General features: G+C 29.0%; 2 protein-coding genes across 2 annotated transcripts in view; one reads left to right on the top strand and one right to left on the bottom strand.

Moving 5' to 3' along the window:
• LOC123294041 (WD repeat-containing protein 75) overlaps positions 1 to 21,289 on the bottom strand; it is a 30,047-nt gene extending 8,758 nt beyond the window's left edge. Inside the window, exons 1-9 of the mRNA XM_044875107.1 lie at positions 21,101 to 21,289; positions 20,818 to 21,019; positions 18,423 to 19,053; positions 16,393 to 16,589; positions 15,647 to 15,831; positions 14,754 to 14,920; positions 13,849 to 14,217; positions 12,165 to 12,328; positions 11,904 to 12,092 (exon numbers count right to left, since the gene is read on the bottom strand). Of these exons, the coding sequence (XP_044731042.1) occupies positions 11,904 to 12,092; positions 12,165 to 12,328; positions 13,849 to 14,217; positions 14,754 to 14,920; positions 15,647 to 15,831; positions 16,393 to 16,589; positions 18,423 to 19,053; positions 20,818 to 21,019; positions 21,101 to 21,210 (2,214 nt within the window). The 5' untranslated portion in view covers positions 21,211 to 21,289. The remainder of the gene's footprint in view (positions 1 to 11,903; positions 12,093 to 12,164; positions 12,329 to 13,848; positions 14,218 to 14,753; positions 14,921 to 15,646; positions 15,832 to 16,392; positions 16,590 to 18,422; positions 19,054 to 20,817; positions 21,020 to 21,100) is intronic.
• Positions 1,820 to 9,652, top strand: LOC123294054. Its single transcript, XM_044875123.1, has 2 exons — positions 1,820 to 2,084; positions 9,508 to 9,652. Exons 1-2 carry the CDS (start codon positions 1,974 to 1,976, stop codon positions 9,619 to 9,621), a joined length of 225 nt encoding a protein of 74 aa, XP_044731058.1. The 5' UTR covers positions 1,820 to 1,973; the 3' UTR covers positions 9,622 to 9,652.
• Positions 21,290 to 21,740: the final 451 nt, after the last annotated feature.

Below are 21,740 nucleotides of genomic sequence, written 5' to 3'. Positions count from 1 at the left end.
AAAATAAGTGATAAAAATTTGTAGATTAATTTTGTCTCGAATCTCTTTAACATTTGGTGAGTAGTTTCTGAGATATATCAATTAAAATTGAATACGAGATGTGATATCCCGGATTTTTATATCTTAAAAACTTCGTTAAATTGCCAAATGAATCAGATGTTGGTTTATTTTTCTTTTAAGTAAATCAAAGGTAAAGTCTTAGTAGGCGATTAAAAAAAATTAAAAACATGCAAAGTAAAAGATTATTAATCACGCAAAAAATGTCCATGAAAAGTTTATATTGCCCTTTGCAAAAAAAATTCATTTTCGTCGTTATAACTTATTTTGACTGTATGTTATCAACTTAATTTAGGGTTCCGTAGCAAAATCATAAAAGCTTTGTCATATTCACTTTGCAACACAGAGCAATTGTGACTATGGGTGATTGTAGCCTTAACGTCCCCATGTGTCACTATAGTGGTTGCATTTAGATCGTTGTGGGGGTGTATGTAAAAGATATTCTTCTACATTTTTTGGACTGATCTAGAATGTTCTCGATTAGTCTAGACATTTCTAGAATAATCTGAAATATTTTCGATTTATCTATAAACTTCCGAGAATTGAAAATATTTTGATTGAGTCTTGAATATTCTAGATAGTTTTAGAAATTTTAAGAATAATCAAGAAAGCTATAAGATATATATTGATGAAGTAAAAATGATTTTTATCTTTCCAGAATATTTTGGACTATTTTAGAAATTTAAAGAACAATGTGGAAAGTTTTAAAATGTACTAAACTGTTTCAAATAAGTTGAAAATGTCAAATAAGTTGAAAATGTTTAGATGTTTGAGTCTAGAATATTCTGGATAGCTTTAGAAATTTTAAGAAAGATCTAGAAAGCTCTAAAACATATTGAGATGTTTTAAATAATGTAAAAATAATTTTCATCATTCTAGAATATTCTGGACAATTTAAAAATTTAAAGAATGATCTGGAAAGCTCTAAAATATATTAAATTTTAAGAGTTTAAAATGTTTTGATTGAATCTATAATATTCTCGGTGGTCACCGACCACTTGAAAAGTTCTAAATTATATTTTTAATGTTTTAAATAAATTGAAAATAATTCGCATTGGGCTATAATGTTTTGGATTATTACCCAGCGAAGCAGGTGTCTGCAGTTAGTTGATTAATATTTTCATCTTCAAATTTTTGGGATACAATTGACTTTTACGCATATATCATTGAAATCTTATACGAAAGTGGTGCCGGTTGGTCATAAAAAGCCGTCAATTATGGTATCTACAAGCACCACAGTAATATTCCATTCAAATTATCCGAGACCGATTAATATCCATTCAGATTATTCTTATTTTAATAAAAATATGTTCCATGTCGCGTTAGGCTACGTTGAATTGTCCAAGCTACTTGAACGTAAAAAAACGCAGCAGGCACGGGTCGGTAATATTTTTTTCTATACACATGAATTTTTTAATGTATCTGCAACATTTAAATTTTCATAAAACAAAAATAATGATAAAACTTATTTTTGATAAACAAAAACAGATTCCAAGAAATAATGAAATGAAGGAACTAGGAGAATTTCCTATGCAATATAAAGAAGGGAATTATGTGACTAATAACGCATATGACGAAGATATAAATCTATTTTGCAATACGGCATTCATAATGTGGAGTATATAAGTCGTAGACATCACATTAGATAGTATCAATAACATAAATTTATCTCAATACTACATATACAATAAATATAACAAACAAAAACAAATTGTGGCGCGTGTCTTCTGTTGTATATTAATATTATGTACATCTTTTTAAAATAATCAAAATAAACAACCAGTAGTGAATCATTTAAATAACTTTAATAAACAAGTATCAAGAAGTACTTAGATTTATAAGTACCACGACTGACTGTTGCAATTGTTGCTTGCATCCATTCATTCATTCTATTTTAAAATATACATCATTTGAAAATGAAACAGTGTACAGTTAAATGGTTTAGAACTTTTTTACTTAGCATTGTTATGCTATTTTTATTACAAATCACATATACGGACAGTGTGCCAATAGGAAATCCAGAAACGGTAAATATTTGTTTTTTGTTTTTTTTAACTTCCTTCTCTTTAACCTATTGGTTTATTAAGAATTACCGAAATTTGTGTTAACAATAGTAGACCGTGAGACAGAAAGGGTGCTGTATTAAATGATTAATACTTTTTTGAGTCTACTAAACTTCTCTCTACGACTTTTTTTTGTGCAGCGTTTTTAAATAAGAATAATAACGGTATATTTAAGCTTTCGAGCTGAAAAAACTCGGCATGGAATTTGTGGGACACTATGACTACTTGATAACATTAATAATTATTAAACAATTCAGCAAAGTAAACCACATATGTACTCAAAAACAAACATACTTTATTAAGTATGCTCATTTGAAAACGCAGCATTTTCGAAAAAAAAGTCGTAGGCAGAAGTTCGTTGGCTCGGCAAAAGGAAGCCCTTCATGAGGTTACAAGAATGTAATAATCATTTAATAAAGCACCCTTCTTGTCCCACGGTCTATAGGGTATTCTAAATGAGAAAAATCTAGAAATATATCATTTAGATATCTTAGGGCAATTAGTAATCGAGAAATGTTAATCAGTTTTTTAACACGATGAAATATTAGTCTCCATTTTATTAAGTCATACGACTGTTTAAAATTAAAAACAATTTTCATAAAAAATATCAGTGTATTTGTTTACACAGCCAACTGGCGTCAAGACCACAAGAGCAATATGGCCTCCATTGCGCTCAGCTTTTTCTTCAAATTACGCGCGAATGAAAATGTAAAAATTAAATGCATTAAAATTTAATTAAGACATTTAAAAATGGGTGTAATACCCTTCTGTAGAAAATTTTTTGAAAACCCAGGAAATTATTATTTAACGGAGCTAATAACAATTTATGTTTTTCTTTAATAAATAAATTTGTGTAACACATTAAAACTAAATTCAACGTAGCAGTTTTGTATATGTCACTACCGTTTTGTTTATTCAAAAATATAACTATATTTTATTAATAATAAAAAAAAATGGAATTATTATTATTTTTTAAATTACTTTAATAGTCTTAAAATAAATTGTTCTTTCATTTATACATGAATTTGTGGCAAAAACAAATTAATGCAACTTCTCTATTAATTATAACTTCAAAATAATTTAGATAAAATAAAGTTCAAATATTAAAACCTCGACTAGTTCAAAATTACGCTCTAAAAAGTATGAAACAAGGTTTTGTATAATTTTTAGTAAAGTTGTCGTTACAGTCGAAGCACCATTCCGTGGAAAACTTTTTAATTTTTGAGGATCCCGATTGTAATGACAATTTTACTTATCATAACAATTCAAATGATAATATTTTCTTGTAAATTACATCAAAACTTGTTTCATACTTTTTAGATCTTGATTTTGTAGTGGAAGTTTTAGTTAATGAACTTTATTTTATTTCTAACGAACTTTTTTAATAAACATTAATTGGATATATATTTATAACAAAATAAACAAAATTGCAGGAACTAAGTACTAAGTATTAATGATTTTATAATTGATTGACTGCGCTGAGCGGTTAGTGACTTTGATAGTATACCTACCTACATAAAGTTCTACATGCAACATCAATTATAATTAAATAATATATTATTCTAGCTATTCGTAATGATATTCATTCTAACATCATACAAATTAATTAAGTGATGATTAATTCTAATTATAACGGTTGATCACAAAGATCAAAAATAATAATCACATAAGGAGCCTGTCATTAATTACGTATGGTTGATTTTGACAATTTTTGACACCCGAACCCCCATGTGAGGGTACATACTTCCCTCTTGTTACGTAAGATTCTATCTCGTTTTTCAGAATAAGTAAATGTTCTTAGAAAATAATCAGTTACACTAAAACTCACAGTTTATCATTTATAAAATTTAAAATGGATTAAAATGAACACATTCAACATATTATAAATTTAAAAAAAAAAAAAATTTTTGTAAAATAAGATTTATAAAGTACATAATATGACTTTTTAATTTTTACGACTTCTAGGAGTTTTAAATTTTTCTGATTAAAACATGAGAAATCCCCTATAAAATGCAATAATGCATACCTATTGTTTCAGTAAATGTGATGCTAAATGATTCGATATATATACAAGATTATCACTACAAAAATTACATTAAATGACTGACCTAGACATACATAGATATTATTTAATCTAATAGGGCAGTAGGACAACATGTTACACCAGCCTTTATAAACTAGCGACGGATGTAGATTCTTTTTTTTTTTTTAATTTTTTAACTCAATATGCAACTTTCAGGAATCAAGCTTAATATTTGACAGTCATAAACTATTTATACTATTTTTTATATTCATATTAATTGAGAATGGTATTCAAATAAGACCCTTGAATTAACATGTGAAATTTACAAAATTTAATAAAAAACCCTCATCAAATGTTTCAGGTACGGAACTCTAAACTGGCACTTGAAACATAGCTAACACTCTTTTAAATCAATATTTTTCCGTTTAAAATTTAAAATATCATTTTGCCTGACACTCACTTTCCAACCTTTTTAAATAACTATCAAATTCTATGTCTAGTACTAGGCTTATTTATTTAGAGGAAAATTAATCGAATAAAATAAAAATGATTAAAATTTTATACAAATACGTCAATAATTTTTAGTGAATACATTTTATGCAGTAGATTTATCAAATGAATCTGATAACAAAGCTAGAAGTGTTATTTAATATAAATAAATTAACGCATATTAAAATTGTCGTCCGTTGACCTGTATTGTATAAAATATACAACATACATATGTATAACGAGCAAAGGACATTTTATATACATATCAGATCTGTGCACTTAATAAACACAATAACATAAATTTAACAATTAAGAAAATGCATCTCCCATTTTTTTTTTTTACAAAAATGTATATGTCAACGTAATATTGTAATTTCCGGCAGATTGTAAACTGATAACAAAAAACAACTCCAGCTAGCGCTAACTCAGCATCTCTTAACGAAAATCAATACATTGTGTTATGTTTAGTCTAGGTCGAGTTGGCATGGATCGGGGTGGTTTTTGGACTTTTTGGAAGTCAAATTTACAATTTTACTAACCAGTTTACAATCTGACGGAAATTAAATATTACGGTGACAGATACACTGTTTATGTAGAAAAAGATAATCTTATTACACTGACATCATTGCATCAAAGCTTTCTACTTACACACAGTGTATTACACCGATACAAAAAACACAATGTAATTCAATGTCGCAGCCATTAGGTTGGTATCCGAAGGCCATGATCCAAAAGTGCTCCTCATAGTACTTTACTTGATATTTTCATTTTTGAAATTAGTGACTTGTGCTTTCACCTGTCGCCTTTTCACCGCTATCTGATACCCTCCTTTTGCATTTATATATCAATATTAATTAGCATGAAATTAAGAAAAAGCCTGTATAAGATAAGCCAGTTGCATGAAAAACATTCCTTTTTTTTTAAATTCAATAGAAAGGAATTTCCAGTAAATGTTTGAAAATTAAACTTATGCCATTTTAGACCAGTCATTATAGTAAGTTCACCTCGGAATTCGAGATACCCAGCTGTAAGTCTGTAAATAGTTGTATATTGACACCCTAAAAGTTGTCTCAAAACCTACATATGGTAGGGTGTAAGCAACTATTAAATTTCAAGGTCAAAGGTCACAAAAATCGGTTTTTTGCGCTTTTTTTTGGAAATATCTCATTTCCTATGGGTTTTTTGCTATTTGTATTTATTATCAATATTGTAGAATACAAAATTATCTACAAATTTTGTTTAAAAAAATTTTTTATACGGTGAACCGTTTTCGAGATAGAGGGCGGAGAGCGCGTGGTCACCGCATCACTTCAGGTCAACCGGTGCCTCCGGTCGAAAACGCGCCATATATAGTAATGCCGATTTTCAGTGTTAACAAATCTGTAAAAATAAATGATTGTAAAGTTGCAGTGGATCCATTATTACTCTTCCAAAGAATTACTGTCAGCAAACAATTTGAAAGTAATCTCGAAGAATATCTTCAATATGAATTGAGTCCGTATCCAACAGCTCTATTTGATAATGATGGCATGAGAAAAACAACAAAATCGTCATTGTATGACAACATGAGCCCAATTGATTTTGTTCTCAATGAAAATAATGTGACGTTCATTATTGATGGCGGATTTCTTCTTCATCATGTTGTATGGAGCAGAGAAGATACTTTTTCTATTATTTTTGATAAATACATGAATTATTTACAAAGGCATTACAGTTCCAAAATAATTGTTGTATTTGACGGATATTCAGACTACTGTAAGAACGTAAAAGCTATGGAGCAGCAGAGAAGAACTGCTGCACTTTCAAAAACGTACGAAATCTGTTTCGATGAAACAATGGTTGTACCAGTTACTCAAGAAAAATTCTTATCAAATCGAAATAACAAAGATAAGTTCATTAATATGTTAATTGAAAAATTACAAGCTGCAAATATTACTACTAAACAAGCCAGAGATGATGCGGATGTTCTTATTGTTTTTCTTACTGCAGTTATAATAGGACAAGATATTGATTTACTTGTCATTTTAATTGGGCGTACACTGTCTTACGAACAAGAAATTTTTTTTAAAAAAGTTGGGAAAGGAAATGTAAAAACGGAGATATACTCTACTAAAAGTTTTGATAATTATCCTCATTCCAAAAAACATATTTTATTTCTGCACGCATTAAGTGGCTGTGACACAACTTCTGCGCTTTTTAAAAAGGGAAAAAAATCATTTTTAAAAGTTTTTGAGAAACTGACAAATTTGGACGAACTAGCTGCAGCATTTGAGGAAGAAAATTGTTCGGCCCAGAGATTATTAGAGAGTGGAACTCAAACCTTATTGGCAGTCTATAATGCTCCGAAATCTGTGAAAAGTCTCGATCATCTTCGTTATACGCATTACGTCAAGTCTACAAAACTTAATAAACCTGTGCAGCTTTCAAATATTCCACCAACAAGTGCAGCTGCTCATCAACATTTCAACCGTGTATATTATCAAGTTCAAACTTGGTTAGGACACGATTTGGAACCCCAGGTATGGGGTTGGGCAATGCGAAATGATTTTCTGGAGCCTATCATGACAATTTTACCATCTGCTCCAGAAGATTTGCTAAATACAATTTTCTGCAACTGCAAAAGTGGTTGTGGTTCGCGATGCGGATGCAGGAAAGCGGGCTTGCAATGCTCTTTAGCTTGTGGCCAATGTAATGGGCAAGCTTGTCTCAATGCTCTATCATATCAGAGCGACATTAACGAAGATGGAACCTTTGATCCCGAAATCATGGAAGAAATTGAGACAAATGTCCTTGAAGACGATAATGAAGACCAGTTTGAAATTTACCAGCAGCCAGAAGACGACGATGAAGAGGAAGAAGATGTTTAATACTGAATAAAAAGTGGATAAGTTAGGAAAAAAATGATAAAATATAATATAATAGTTAATAAAAATTGACAAATATTTATAATCATTGATTTATTGATAGTTCATCAACTATATATGGCGCGTTTTCGACCGGAGGCACCGTTGACCTGAAGTGATGCGGTGACCGCGCGCTCTCCGCCCTTTATCTCGAAAACGGTTCACCGTATAAAAAATTTTTTTAAACAAAATTTGTAGAGAATTTTGTTTTCTACAATATTGATAATAAATACAAATAGCAAAAAACCCATAGGAAATGAGATATTTCCAAAAAAAGCGCAAAAAACCGATTTTTGTGACCTTTGACCTTGAAATTTAATAGTTGCTTACACCCTACCATATGTAGGTTTTGAGACAACTTTTAGGGTGTCAATATACAACTATTTACAAGCTTACAGCTGGGTATCTCGAATTCTGAGATTCTTACCTAATTTAAGCTTAAATGACTAGTCTATTTGGCTGGTATTATGTATCACAAAAAATGTCATGAAATGCTTTTCTACATTAAAAAAAATATATACAACTTGTTTAATTTAAGTTTAAAGTTTGGACACTATTAATGTAAAACCCTTTATTAATCGAATTTTCGTCTTTGTGGTAAGATAGAATAAAATAATAATAATGACATAACAATTGTTGACACAACTATTGTTGTTTTACTGTTACATATTAAATGCAGCAGTTTAAGGTCATCTATATATAATAATTGTATTTATTTAGTAGGATTAAAAATGTTATGAATAGATAAAATTTATCCGGATTCAATCGAGGTAGACATTAAATGCATTTTTTTTTAAATACATAATAAGTATTATAGATTTTAAACTTAAATAATAAATTTAAAAATAACATCATACATTTTTTATTGAATAATTATATTTTTAATCATAATAATATTTTTCAACAATGTATCCTATGGCTGACGTCAACAACACAGGAGACCTATTTTATCACACTGAGTACATCTATAATATGTTCTAAAAATTCATTGTTGATATTGTTTTGCGTTATATTTCCATATGGAAAATCACCTTTAGTCATTTCCTAAATCAGCAAGTTGGCAACAATTTTCCTTTTAATTAATTGTTAATAATACAATTTGTATTTGTAGTTAAGGATATTACGTTATCACAAAGTCAGAAATATAGATCCGCTTGGTTCTTGGTAGTTAAGAAGTTGAAATAATTTTGATAATTTTTTTTTGAGTATACATAGTTTTAGAAATTGATCAATTTTGAGCTATAAGATGGGGAGGATAAATTAATAATAATAAATAAATTAATATATGTAGATTCGATACACCCGTGATGTAAATCCAGACGAAAATTGAGATCTAGTCAAACTTGGTCCGAATAATTCAATTGGACATATTTAAGCATGTGTCGAACCTATATATTTTCATTTAACTGAAGCCCTATTCGAAACTATAAAAATTGTTTCCACGAAATTAGACTTATACCCTTCCATTCCCTCTTATTTCACTCTCGCGTAATTCAAACTTGATCAAATTTCGAGTAAATATATAAAAAATTTTCAAAATAATTACAACTTCTAAACTAACAAGAGACTATTCTATGACTTGCGGATAATATCCCTAACTATTATAAATAATTTGATTTATCCCATAAAAGATGTCAACTTATTAACATCCGAATTATTCATTACGGTCATTTTCACTCTGGGAAACATTTTAAGTAAACAATTCAAACCTCTTTAGTAAAGTCGGTGAGTCATTGACTTGATAATCATATACTTGTCCGTAAAATTTTATCACTTTAACAAAATGAAAAATACCTCAGTAAATCCTTCAAAAACTTTTTAATTTTTCAAATTTTCAAACTTTATGAAACAAAAAGATAAGGTATTGTAATTTTAAAGTGATAAATTGAACACATTTTTTATGATGGATTTACTCAGGTATAAATTTTAAACGAAATATTCTAATCAATAATTATAGTTTTCTTTGTTACAGGCGGTGAAAAATATGCATAAAATTCCACAATGGCATTGTTTGAGATATCGAAAATTTGATTTGTATCGCAGATGTCGTCATTTTCGCAGTTCAGCAGGAATGAGACACAAATAATTTTACGAATTTGTGACATATGAATTTTTCTTATATGATTAAAATATATATTTTTTATACAATTAATAAATATGATATGAATATTTTATGATTTAATGAAATTTGAAGAATTTAATGAAATTGATCGAAAAATATTAATTTTGAAGAATTACTTAATTGATTCTATTTTTTCTCAGGGATAAAATCTTGTGTATTTTTAAAATATTTATTTGCATTTCATTTGTATTATTAAATTAAAACCGAATTTAAGAAATTAAATTATCAAATAATGTTTAAAATTGATTAAATTATTCAAAATCACATCCAGAATGGATCGAGATGAAGTTACTCTTTTCCTATTTATAACTAATCTAATAAAAATTTAAAGCTGTCCATTTATTAACCCTTTTACCCAACAATAGCTGGTTTTAAAATTCATAGCCCGGATAAGCTATTAATATGTTCGATTTTCGTAGACATTGTTAAATTTTGGAGACATACAATATTTTCAAAAATATCTGCGATTATTTTATTTTGACACTTGACTGAATAATAAAAAAATTTAATTATCAGAATATGTAATTCTAAATTTTTAATTTTGTACAACGAAGGTTTCATTTCATTTTAAAAGTTTCACACTATAAAGAAAATCAATACCTGAGGTATAAGTTGGAAATTCGAATGTAAATTTTAATATTTTTCTTCAATATATAAATGGGAGAAATTATTATTGGATCATTTTAATGTCTCCAAAAATTTGTTTAAAATGATTAAAAAATTGATTCATTCTATCTAATATTTTTAAAGACTGCTATAATCTCCAAATTATTAATAGATTAAATTAATCTAGACTAAATTTAAATCACCTAGTTTAATACGCAAGTTTGTAACAGCTGTTCTAATATAGATTACGGTTGCGAAATAAACATTTTTGTTTGCGATTTTTACTACTAGGTATCTTAAATTCCAAACTCTCTTATAAGATCCATCCCCTTTTAGTAATAGTCATAATAATTAATTTTTATATTAAATTATGTAATATTTTTATAAAAAAAAGTTTAGAATATAAAATTCAATAAATTAATTTTAGTATTTTTTTTTAATGTAAAGATATTATTTATCATTTCAATAAAATATTTAAATTAACATTATTAAGTTTGTATCCTTAAATCCTAAAGTAACTAAACTCTCCGTCAGTTTTTACACTGATTAAAATTTTTTGTTTATCGTGAAAGCATGGAGGTTACTCAAGGAGGCAGAATTCCATGTAATCAAATGGCTGTCACAATGTGATGTCAGTATTGTTCTTTTTGAATCGGGATAGTGGAGCGAGTGTAAGGCGCGAATTTGATTTTAATTTATATCAAATATACAATTATGTAGTATTGCGTTCTTATGTTCGTAATTATTTCCTGCACCTGCAATGAATTTCTGTGTAAAAGGAACACAGGCGACGCTAGTACCCAAATAACTTTTACCATTGCGTTGACTAATTTTATCAATTCTCCTGATTGTGTTCGGTCTCCTTGTGTAGTCTCTAGGTATGAAAATATCAGAGTTTGAAGCCTAGTACCTGAATACTATCTAAATAATATTTGGTGCTTTTATAAATCCGTCCAGTGTGTCTATATAAATACGGAATTCGACAGTAAAAATAAGGTACCCCACTAATATAAATAAATGAAAGTTTAAAATAGGAGGAGGTATACCCGAGATCTTCCATTGATTATTTAATGTTAAAGGTAGATTTTAATACACCTCTTTTAAGGTAGATTTTGGATTCAGATCAGTTTTTGGATAAAAGTCATTCTTAATTTCATTTTCAGTCTTTCATATTTCACCAAGATAGATTTCGGAAAATTTTAATTAATACTTTTCAACTAATATTTAAACTTTAACGTAATTTATCATCGAAATTAAAAATATATGGAAAAATGCCAATCTTTTATCTAACCTGCTCGGGATGCTCATTTTCAATTTTCGATATTGTGAAAACTAAGCTAGTTATTTTATAAATTTAGTCCTACTTTTCTTCTTATTTCGTAGAGTTCTAGCACTATTCATATCAAAATTAGAAAATAGATTTAAAAAACCCTTTTATTAACACCTTGAGGTTCAAATATTTCACTTGCAGATTATTCTGTGAGATCGCTTTAACGATTTTGACTACTGTTATATAGGTTTTACGAATGCTAGTGACACTGAGTAAATTAGTGAAATTACTACGAGACTGCAAATAATATTAAAATAAAAATAAAGATATAAAATTCATTTTTAAAAGAAATTATTATATTCCAACTTACTTCTTTAATATTGAGGGCCCCAGGTAATTCATTGCGAGTAATTTTCGTTGTACTAAACTTGTGAATATCAACTACCGTTGACAGTGCTTTTAATGATGAAAATGGATTATAAGTTTTACTCTTCACAATTGATTCCACATATTGATCATTATCTTCATTTGAAGATTTTTCTTCTAATGTTACAAGTTCCTGAATGTTAAAACAACATTTATTTATTAATTAAACAAAATATACAATCATATGAAAGAAACAGTTTTTTACCTGCTTAGAATCAATAAAATAAAGTTGGGAATATTGTTGCCAAGAACTTGTAGATTTTGTAATTTTTTGTGGAATGAAAATTGCTTGTAATACTTTATAACTATTGTCGCATATATTTTCATGAACATAAACAGGTGTTGAATATTGTGGCGTAAAAACGAATACTAAAAAAATTAAGTTTAAAAAATATGTGTAACAATTCAATCTCTAACTCAGTTTTTAGTGAAGACAATTCGTGAAAAATGTATCAATGCCAGATCAAAACTTTTCCTTTGTTTTTTATGAGGTGGCCATTAAAATATACTTAATGATTTTTTGCCGATTTGAAACCTTGTAAAATTACACTTGCCACGTGTTTTAAACACAAACATATTACGTCTGATTAACCTTAATTTACAAAGGTAAGTTAAAGATCGAAATGGGATGAAATTAGATCATGCAGAATTATTATGCGAATGGATAAAATTAACTGTACATTAGAATTCGAATTTTTGACGCATTAAAATTTTTTAACCCATCCGCCATATTTCCGAGCCTATCCATTTCAAGACCCTAAATACCACTAGCCATCAGGTTTCCTGATCTGGTCTACATCTACGTACAATTGCTTTGAATAAAATTATTGGCATGAAATTTAAAAAAAAAAAAAAACAAGTGAAAACAAACAATTGACTGAGTTAATTGTTGAAATACCATGTATAGGCAGTGTTGATAACTCTGTCACATTTCACATACATACATATCTGACATATTTAACTGATATTCTCATATAATGCGCAAGTGTTGATGCGCAATCGTTTGTTTTTTTTTGACGTCATGTAAATAACAAAAGATATTCACTTTGATATTCCTATATTAATACATACTATAAAATTTGTACCTAATTAACGCCCTCGTGGGTAAACAGTGATGTTTACAAAAAAATGTTTCAAACAAAAGTTGTTTATTTTTTTGTAAGGAACATTTTTTACATTTAAACTTTTATTCTATCTCTAACGGTTTACAAGATGGGTACTACGGACCCATGACCCAATTGACCCATGTTGCTCATTTACGAACTTGACCTCACTTTTTACGTCCTAAGCACGCTGTAAAAATTTCAGCTTGATATCTCTTTTCGTTTTTGAGTAATCGTGACCACAGACGGACGGACGGGCGGACGGACAACCGGAAATGGATTAATTAGGTGATTTTATGAACACCTATACCAATTTTTTTTTTTGTAGCATCAATATTTTTAGGCGTTACAAACTTGGGACTAAACTTATAATACTATGTATATTTCATATATACATGGTATAAAAACTTGTTTTTGTACTCTCATTGTGAATATCAAATTTTAACCTTTTGGATAGATATTTTAGAAGTTAGTGATCCGCGAGATTTTCGTAATAATTTCGGCAACTTCTTAGTATGTAGATGTCGCTGACCTCAAATTTAAAAATTGAACAAAATATAGATACTTGGAAATAGTGACCTAAAGACATTGGTAGAGCATGCCAATAAATTTATAACATGTGATTTTTTAAAAATTTTTAAATTGTAACATTATGAGGTAAGTAGGAAAGTAGAAAATTAGTAAGAAAGAATTCTCAAATAAAGATTTATGAATAAAAATGAGCTATACAGAATAAGATAATTAATGAGTTGTGAAATAAAATGAATTAAAATAAAAAATTCTTACATTTATTAGATTCGGTAAACGCAGCTAAATATGCACTTTTATTATCTTTGCATAACAAATTGACCTTAATCGGTACATTCCACAATAAAGTTAATGACAACAAATTCCAAACGCATATTCGTTCTGATGTAACTGTTACAACTAAATGACAGTCTTCACAATTGCCAAATACAATTTGTTTAATTGGTTCTGAAGAGTATGGCGTATGTACTAATGCACATTTTAATTCACATGTGTCGGGCACCCAAACTGTTAACGTCGACGTAAATCCAATTGCTAGTAATGATCCATCGTATGAAAAATCAATACATGAAGGTTGTCTATTTAAATAATATCCTGAAGCGATGCTTTTCCATACATGGGTCTGACCTTCAAAATATATTACACTTTGTTATAAGTTGTTCGCTTGTATCGTTAGCATTTTTCTATAATAGCTATTTTTTATAATTACCAACTCATTTTTAAGGACAACAATTCATGAGACTTGTGAATAGAGAAATATAAAAAAATAAATTAAATTTTAAGTTTAAAAAGTGGCAAAAATCAAAGTTATACATGGGTCTAATGATAACTATACTTTAAACTTTTACCAGTTAATAGTTATTATCCAAATTTTCAGAATTTCACAAAATTTTTCAATTTGCTATTCATTTAAACTTATGTAAAATTTACATACTGTTTCCCTATGAACGCACATAGCAAAACAGAGTGGTGAATAAACGTCCTTAAACGTCTTTAAGATCTCAATTTTCAAGAAATCTTGATCACGGTCGATAAAGTTGACAAAATGATCTTATCATTTTCATTTACAGAAATCGTCCTCGATAGCAAGCGTCTGGAGTACGTCGCTTTAGTTAAGTAGATTTCATAAACATGAAACTGTAATGATAATGAATAAAACTTACCATGTATTGTACTATCCATTAAATTCCAAATTTTAAATGTTTTATCTTTACCAATTGAAATACATGTCGCATTCGTTATTTCTAAGTTTCTAGATTGCGAAGGTTTGAACTTAATATCAATCACACCATTCTCATGAGGTAACGACACACATGTATTTAATACCCACCTAAAATATTTACATATATTTACTTTATTATCTATATTGTTAAAAGCTTTTAAAGCTTAATTTTTCGAATTTTATATCTAGAAGACGTATTTTTGAATAACTACTTAGAAATTTTGAATAAAATCTCACTTTTCTTGATAAATTTGCTTGTGAACAAACCTATTTTAATTCGAATATTTACAAATTTTTAAGACGGAAATTAAAAACGAAAATACATAGCACTTTTTTCAGCGACAGCGAGCGCAAACACAAGTGTCGCAACTGGCTCGAATAAAACGTGGAAACCCAAATATCGGTTCAATTTGCAAGCCATAATTGAGGCAGCATATTTTAGTTTTTCAAATGTCAATATTTGGTATTCTTTTTGCACTATTGGAATTATTAGACCATGTAAAGAAATGATTGATTGTTTTAAACACGACGCCCACAAAAAATTTAAAATTAATAAAAGAAACATTCGATGAACTTATAATTTTACGTGATCTATCTACTAATTTGGCATCTAAGGTCATTAAATTTAACATCGTTGGAGTTCTGTGACGATACGTGAATCCCACAACCTTGCAAATAAACCGAAAGCTACTGCTTACTTGGAAGCCAATATTCATCGCATTTTTACCGGTGCAAGGTCACAGCCTCATAGAACTAATAGGAAACAATTTTTTCGGGACAGACTGAATACTTATAGAAGTTTTTGTATGATATTAAAATATTCAAATCACCTACTTTTGATCATTAGAATCATAGTTCCAAAATTTTAAGCGACTTTCAAAGTATGAATCAGTATCGCATCGTTCTTCAACGGTTGCTAGCCATACCCCAAATGTAGATATTGCTATTTTCACAACGTCTATATTCATAATTATATCACTTTGTTCTTCTGTCAATATATTATGTCCAGTAATATCCAACTAAAATATACAAAAAGATATTAACTAAATAATCAAAGGTAAAGATAATTAATGAGAACTTCAGATAATTAAAATACAATTTAAAAATCCCAAGAATCCACACTAAAAAGGGTAAACTTATGCTAACATGCCGCAGAATGATGACAAACTGAGCAACCAGAAAACATTTGAATTTTTGAATAAAAAATGTGTGTTAGTTTTTAAAAAATCCGACGAGAACGAACTTTTAAAATTATATGCATTTAATTATAAATTAGCTAAAATAAAATAGATGGAGTGGCAGTAACTTTGTGTCCAGGAGAACATCAATTAACATCCATATGAAAGTTGTGCCTAAATAACGTTTGTAATCTGTGAATTATTTTGTATACTTTATTCATTTTAATTAAATTTTTATTTAATTATACATAGATTTTAAAAAAGTTTTCTTAGCGAAGTTCAATATTATTTATAATAAAGAATTGAAATAAAATACAAAAATTGATGAATATTTTTTATTCAACAACCCATTTGTCGTTGATTTAATTAAAGCTATGAGTTACTAACATTGCAAATACTTACATTATATAATAATTTATTAAAAAATAAACTATAAAATTGTATATGACCAATATGACTATTCATAATAATACTTTCAGATCTAGGATCATAATGTAAGCCTGCACGAAAACAATCTACATTCGGTGTGCTTATTACACTCCATGACATATTACTTAAAATTACTTTCAAATTTCTTTGAGTATCTGTTATATGAACGGCTGAAACAAAAATTATAACATATCAACAATAGGGTATTATCGTTAGTCAAAAAAAAATCATGAAATTTGAAAAATTTATGTAAAAATATACTTTAATATTCTGATTGCGAGTCATAAAAACACATTTTTCTTTTAAAATTTTAAAATTAAAAATCGTAATTTTTAAACTGTATATCACGTGACCTAAAACGCGGGTAAGCCCTGCTGTGATGTCATAGCGGTATGAGTCATCAGTTAGTTCAGTGTAGACAGCTGGGTATAATATATACATAGATACTAAGTATTTATATTTATTATAATCAGATGTCTATGAATATATCTGTCAAAGTTATTTGTGTTATTTCATATAGTGATACCCATATTACGTCATCAAATTGGATGCCCGCGTTTTTGACAGTTTAAAATTTAATTTAAGTTTTTGACAAGAAAGCGTGTGTATTTTTCCGAAATAAATTTTTGGTAGCTTTTTATTAGCAAAATCAACATTTTGAAGTACTTTTTCAAAAATAGTGGAATACCCTATTTATTCAACTAACAGTCATATTTTTTTTAGTTTAGAAAATTTAAGTAAAAAATATAAACTTTTATTGAACTAAAAATGAAGAATAAATTATTCCCCTAAGTCATACTAATATAAATCGGGAGCTCTTCAACCAAATCGTAGTCTATGACAAACTACTTTCTGACTTATTCTGATTATAAAGCCTGAGTAAACAATTATACTAGGGCAGTGTCTCTTAAATCTATTATAATTTTATCATATTTTTAATTGAGTTTAACGAAATGTAAATAGTAGGTAAAGAAATGTTTCTAAAGTGCTTGTAAGTCATTGCGATTATATCATGAGTATCATGACGGTTTCCACAAGTTGTGAAGTATAAAATGTGAATAAAAAATTGTTTATCGGCAAAATACTGTTAATGTTACTATCTTGACACGACTTATTTGTTTAAATTTCTTTATACGGTTTATGGTCTTAAAACTTTTAATTAAGCTTTGTGGACTATATGATGAAACAGAAAAAGATAGAATATTTATAGCGTAAATGTATTTCAATTTCTATGTGATAAAACTCCAAACAAAATAACAGTGTAAAAAAATGTATACTGTACAAGTAATGAAAGGCAGATATTACTGTATTCCAAGGGCGGATTTACGAATTTGCCGCCCATAGGCAGGCATCAAAGTGACGCTTTTTTTTTATGAACAAAAATCTGTTTTATTTATTTGGAAATTGAAAAATATTTAATATTATAAATGAAATAACTTTTTAATCATAAGTAAGGTTTACAAAACAAATAAAAAATTCATTTTTCAATTATTTCAATGTACATTTTTTCGCCGGGCTTTTTCGACAGCAAATGTATCGATGATTTTGTTCAGATCAACTTGTAGCAAAGTTTCAACTTCAATGATTTAGAGTACTGATACCCGCTTAGTCGTTGTCTACCATCACTCATTTTAAACGATTCAAATACTTCAGTACAGTTGACCAAAACAAGACGGAAGGTTAGGTTATAGTATTTCCGAGAAACGTTCTAAAACTTCCAGGATAGTGACATTCGCGAACATAGTGACTAGATATAGTTTAAGTGAAGTGGCGACTTTTTCAAATAATTGTTTCACGCAAAATTGACTAATATTGAAAAAAATTCACATTTTTACTAAAGAAAAAAGTTTTTAATAATTGAAACGATTTTTTTGCCGCCGTAGGCACAGGTCTACTTTGCCTACGCATAAATCCGCCCCTGCTGTATTCTAAGATGTGTGTGATGTGTTTTCATCGGAAATTTAATACACAAAAATAATTTTACTTAAAAAGAATTTACTTACCATTATTTGCCATGGAAATTGCCACCAGTAAATTATCATAACTAACAGCAACATGTTTGATGGGAGCTTGCACTCGAGGTAAAAAATTTCTATGTTGGGGTGCATCTACATCCCATTTAACTAACACACATTCTCTACCACCTGTATACATATGAGTGCCATCAACGGAAAATGATATACAAGCAACAGGTAACGTATGCCAATGGTATATTGCTTTAACTGGTGCCTTTTTAATAAATATATTTCGCCATAATAATACCCGGCCTGTATTGTCACCAGTTGCGATACATTCTTCATTAGGATGACAAGCAACACAAGTAAAATGACGATCTTCGGAAATTAAATGTCGTATTGTTCTAGATTTATCATTACTAATTCCAATATTGATTTTGTTATCTTGAACTATTGCATACAATTTTGAATTAATTGAAGTTGATAGAGCATGGAATTTATTTACGAAATCTCCTGTTTGAATTATATCAAAACTATTTGCATTTTGATTATAAATGCTAGCACTTAATTTTTTTGTTGATTCTTGCGACCATGTTGCACACAATTCAACAGTATCGACTGTTTGAAGTGATAGAAATTCCACTTTTTCAAAATTTGCATTAGCGTAAACTTTTAATTGCTAAAAAATAAAACAACTCAAATAAAGTCTTGCTTTAAGAACAAAATTAAAACACATTCTAATAACACAGGTCTGCGACTAAAAAACTGAATAGGATTTTGTTACATTTTCGTATAGATTTTGACCTCCCAAAAACAGGAAAAGTATTCAAAACATTCTATCACATAGGTATTTATCGATATTAGTAACAACATAAATTAGTCTTAAATTGGTATTATATAATAGTATTGTATAGTAGTATGAAATAAAAGTAGTATTATTGCACAATGAAATAAATTAGCTTCGCTTCCAATGGGATATTCTGTGCATATGGAAGAAAACTGTAACAATTTGGCCATTATCTTGGAAAGAATCAAATACCAGGACCATTAATGGATGGTTTGTGGGGACTTCAAAATACTCACGATGCATTTGGATCAGCAGGCAAGCTATACTAAATATCAATGCTTCTCAAATTTATGGGATAGTAGAGCGAGAGAACAGCACTGGACTAAAAGTGATTGGCCAACCCGAGAAATTTTAAAACCTGGAGAGGAAAAATGTTATCAATACTACTTTGGTGCCGCCAGAAAAAGTTTTGTTGCCACCTCTCCATATCAAATTGGGGTTGATGAAACAATTTGTAAAATCACTGCAAAAGGATGGAGACTGTTTTAAATATCTATGCATAAAATTCCCGAAGCTGTAAAAAGCAAAATTGAAAGAGGGAGTTTTCACTGGCCCCGACATAAGAAGGCTTTCAATCGACACTCTCTTTGTGGAAAGTATGAATGAGAAGGCAAAGGAAAAAGAAGCTTGGATATCGTTCAAGGATGTAGCGTGAAAGTTTTTGGGAAATACTAAGGATCCTGACTACAAAGCCATTGTTCATCTAGCAGCATACGAAGCTCAAGGCAGCAAGATGACCTTGAAGGTCCATTTTTCCACTCCCACATAGACTATTTTCGTGAAAATCTAGAAGCTTACAGTGAAGAACAGTGGGAGCGGTTTCACCAGGATGTCCGCAATATCGAAAGACGGTATCAAGGAAGATGGGATGTCACTATGCTTGCAGACTACTGTTGGATGCTTAAGCGGGAAACTAACGAAAGAAATCGGAAAAAAATCGGCGACGTATCAATGAAAAGAAGAAAGTTTCATAAAAAGGATGAATAAGTATATAAGTACATTTATATTATTCATTTAGTGGAGTCAATGAGTGTTTTTACTTGGAAGTCCTCAGGAACAGCTCCGATTTTGATGATTTTTTTTTCAGAACGATTCTTTTTGTATATTATTAAAAATCAGAAACATTTCAGATGGGGGAAATAATCTGGAGGGGGAATAGCCAATGTCGTGACTGATATATCGACTCTCAGCCTAAATCGCTAATGATAGAAGTTTGAAATTTCGAGAAGTTATTGATTTTATACTGTAAATGTCACATAAAAAAGGATTTTTCGAAATTCATCCCCTAAAAGGGTGAAATAGGGGATGAAAGTTTGTATGAAAATATATAAAAACCGTCATTTTTGAGTTCATTTCTTAACCGATTTTAAAAAATCTTTCACCTATATAATGCTACATTATCAGCAAGTAAAATGGGCTATATTTTATTTTCAAAAAAATTAAGGTTCCGTATCAAAAGTTAAAATCAATTAAATACTGAAACCGATATTTTTGAGTTCACTACGTTACCGATTTTAAAAATTTTTTCACCTATAGAATGCTATATTATAGGATGTTCTGGAAATTCAAAATTATATTTCATGTATTATAACTAACCGAATATGAAGTTTCAACTCCTTGTTTCCAATCCCAAAAAATTAATTCTCCCTTGTTTGTGCATATTACTAAAATATCAGGTCTAGTGATTAAGGTACTCCAGTTTACGATATAATTATCAGTTAAATTGTAAGATCGAATAAATTCTCCAGTAACAGCACTATAAACATGAATGTTCAGCCGTTCTCCCACAAAAATTACACTGAAATTGTAAAATTTTGTAATAAAATATAAAAGTTTAAATTTTAAGTATTACATCTTATAATTTAAAAAACTTTCTAACCTTCCATCTCTGGAAAAAACCGGCTTTTGATTAACAAGACAACCACCTCCAAGTTTTTTCCTAATTAAATCATTTTTAGAAAATGGTTTTACAGTATTTACTTGTACCATTTTTTAAATATTTTTAATTATTTTACAAATCAAGACATTTATCTGTTATTATTGGTTAAAACCACATGTGAAGCACATGTCAAAATATACCTCCATCGTCAAAAACTCGTCTTTCGCTCAGGGTGCGTTCAAATAAAACTACAATTATTCATTAGGATTCGTGCAAGTGCAGTCTAAGCAGAGACCAGAGAGACAATAAAAACATTTTTAGCACAAAAATATAGGTAAAAAAGCGCTTTTCGAGATACATGGTGGTAGATTTAAAACAAAATTTGTATAATACTGAGTAATTTTTTTTTTGAGATTTGATACTGAAAAATAACAAAAAAAGGGTCACACAAACATGCTCAATATATAACTTAAATTCATTTTCGCAATATTAAGGGCGTGTTCCGTTATATTCACCACTGACCAGTGCTGATGACTCATAAACCGACGCAATACTGGTGTATCGTTCCGAAATATACTGGCCAGTGCGTGTATATATATTCTTAAATATATATTCTTATTGCATTCGTCAATTACGAGTA

This window comes from Chrysoperla carnea, chromosome 2, assembly GCF_905475395.1.
Source record: "Chrysoperla carnea chromosome 2, inChrCarn1.1, whole genome shotgun sequence".
Lineage (NCBI taxonomy): Eukaryota > Metazoa > Arthropoda > Insecta > Neuroptera > Chrysopidae > Chrysoperla > Chrysoperla carnea.
This window is presented reverse-complemented; position numbering and strand designations above follow the sequence as displayed.

Bases quoted from the DNA above. Each gene is read 5' to 3' on its own strand.
- LOC123294054 (XM_044875123.1), top strand. From the start codon at position 1,974: ATGAAACAGTGTACAGTTAAATGGTTTAGAACTTTTTTACTTAGCATT. The intron at 2,085-9,507 runs GTAAATATTTGT...TCTTTGTTACAG, and splicing joins CAATAGGAAATCCAGAAACG to GCGGTGAAAAATATGCATAA.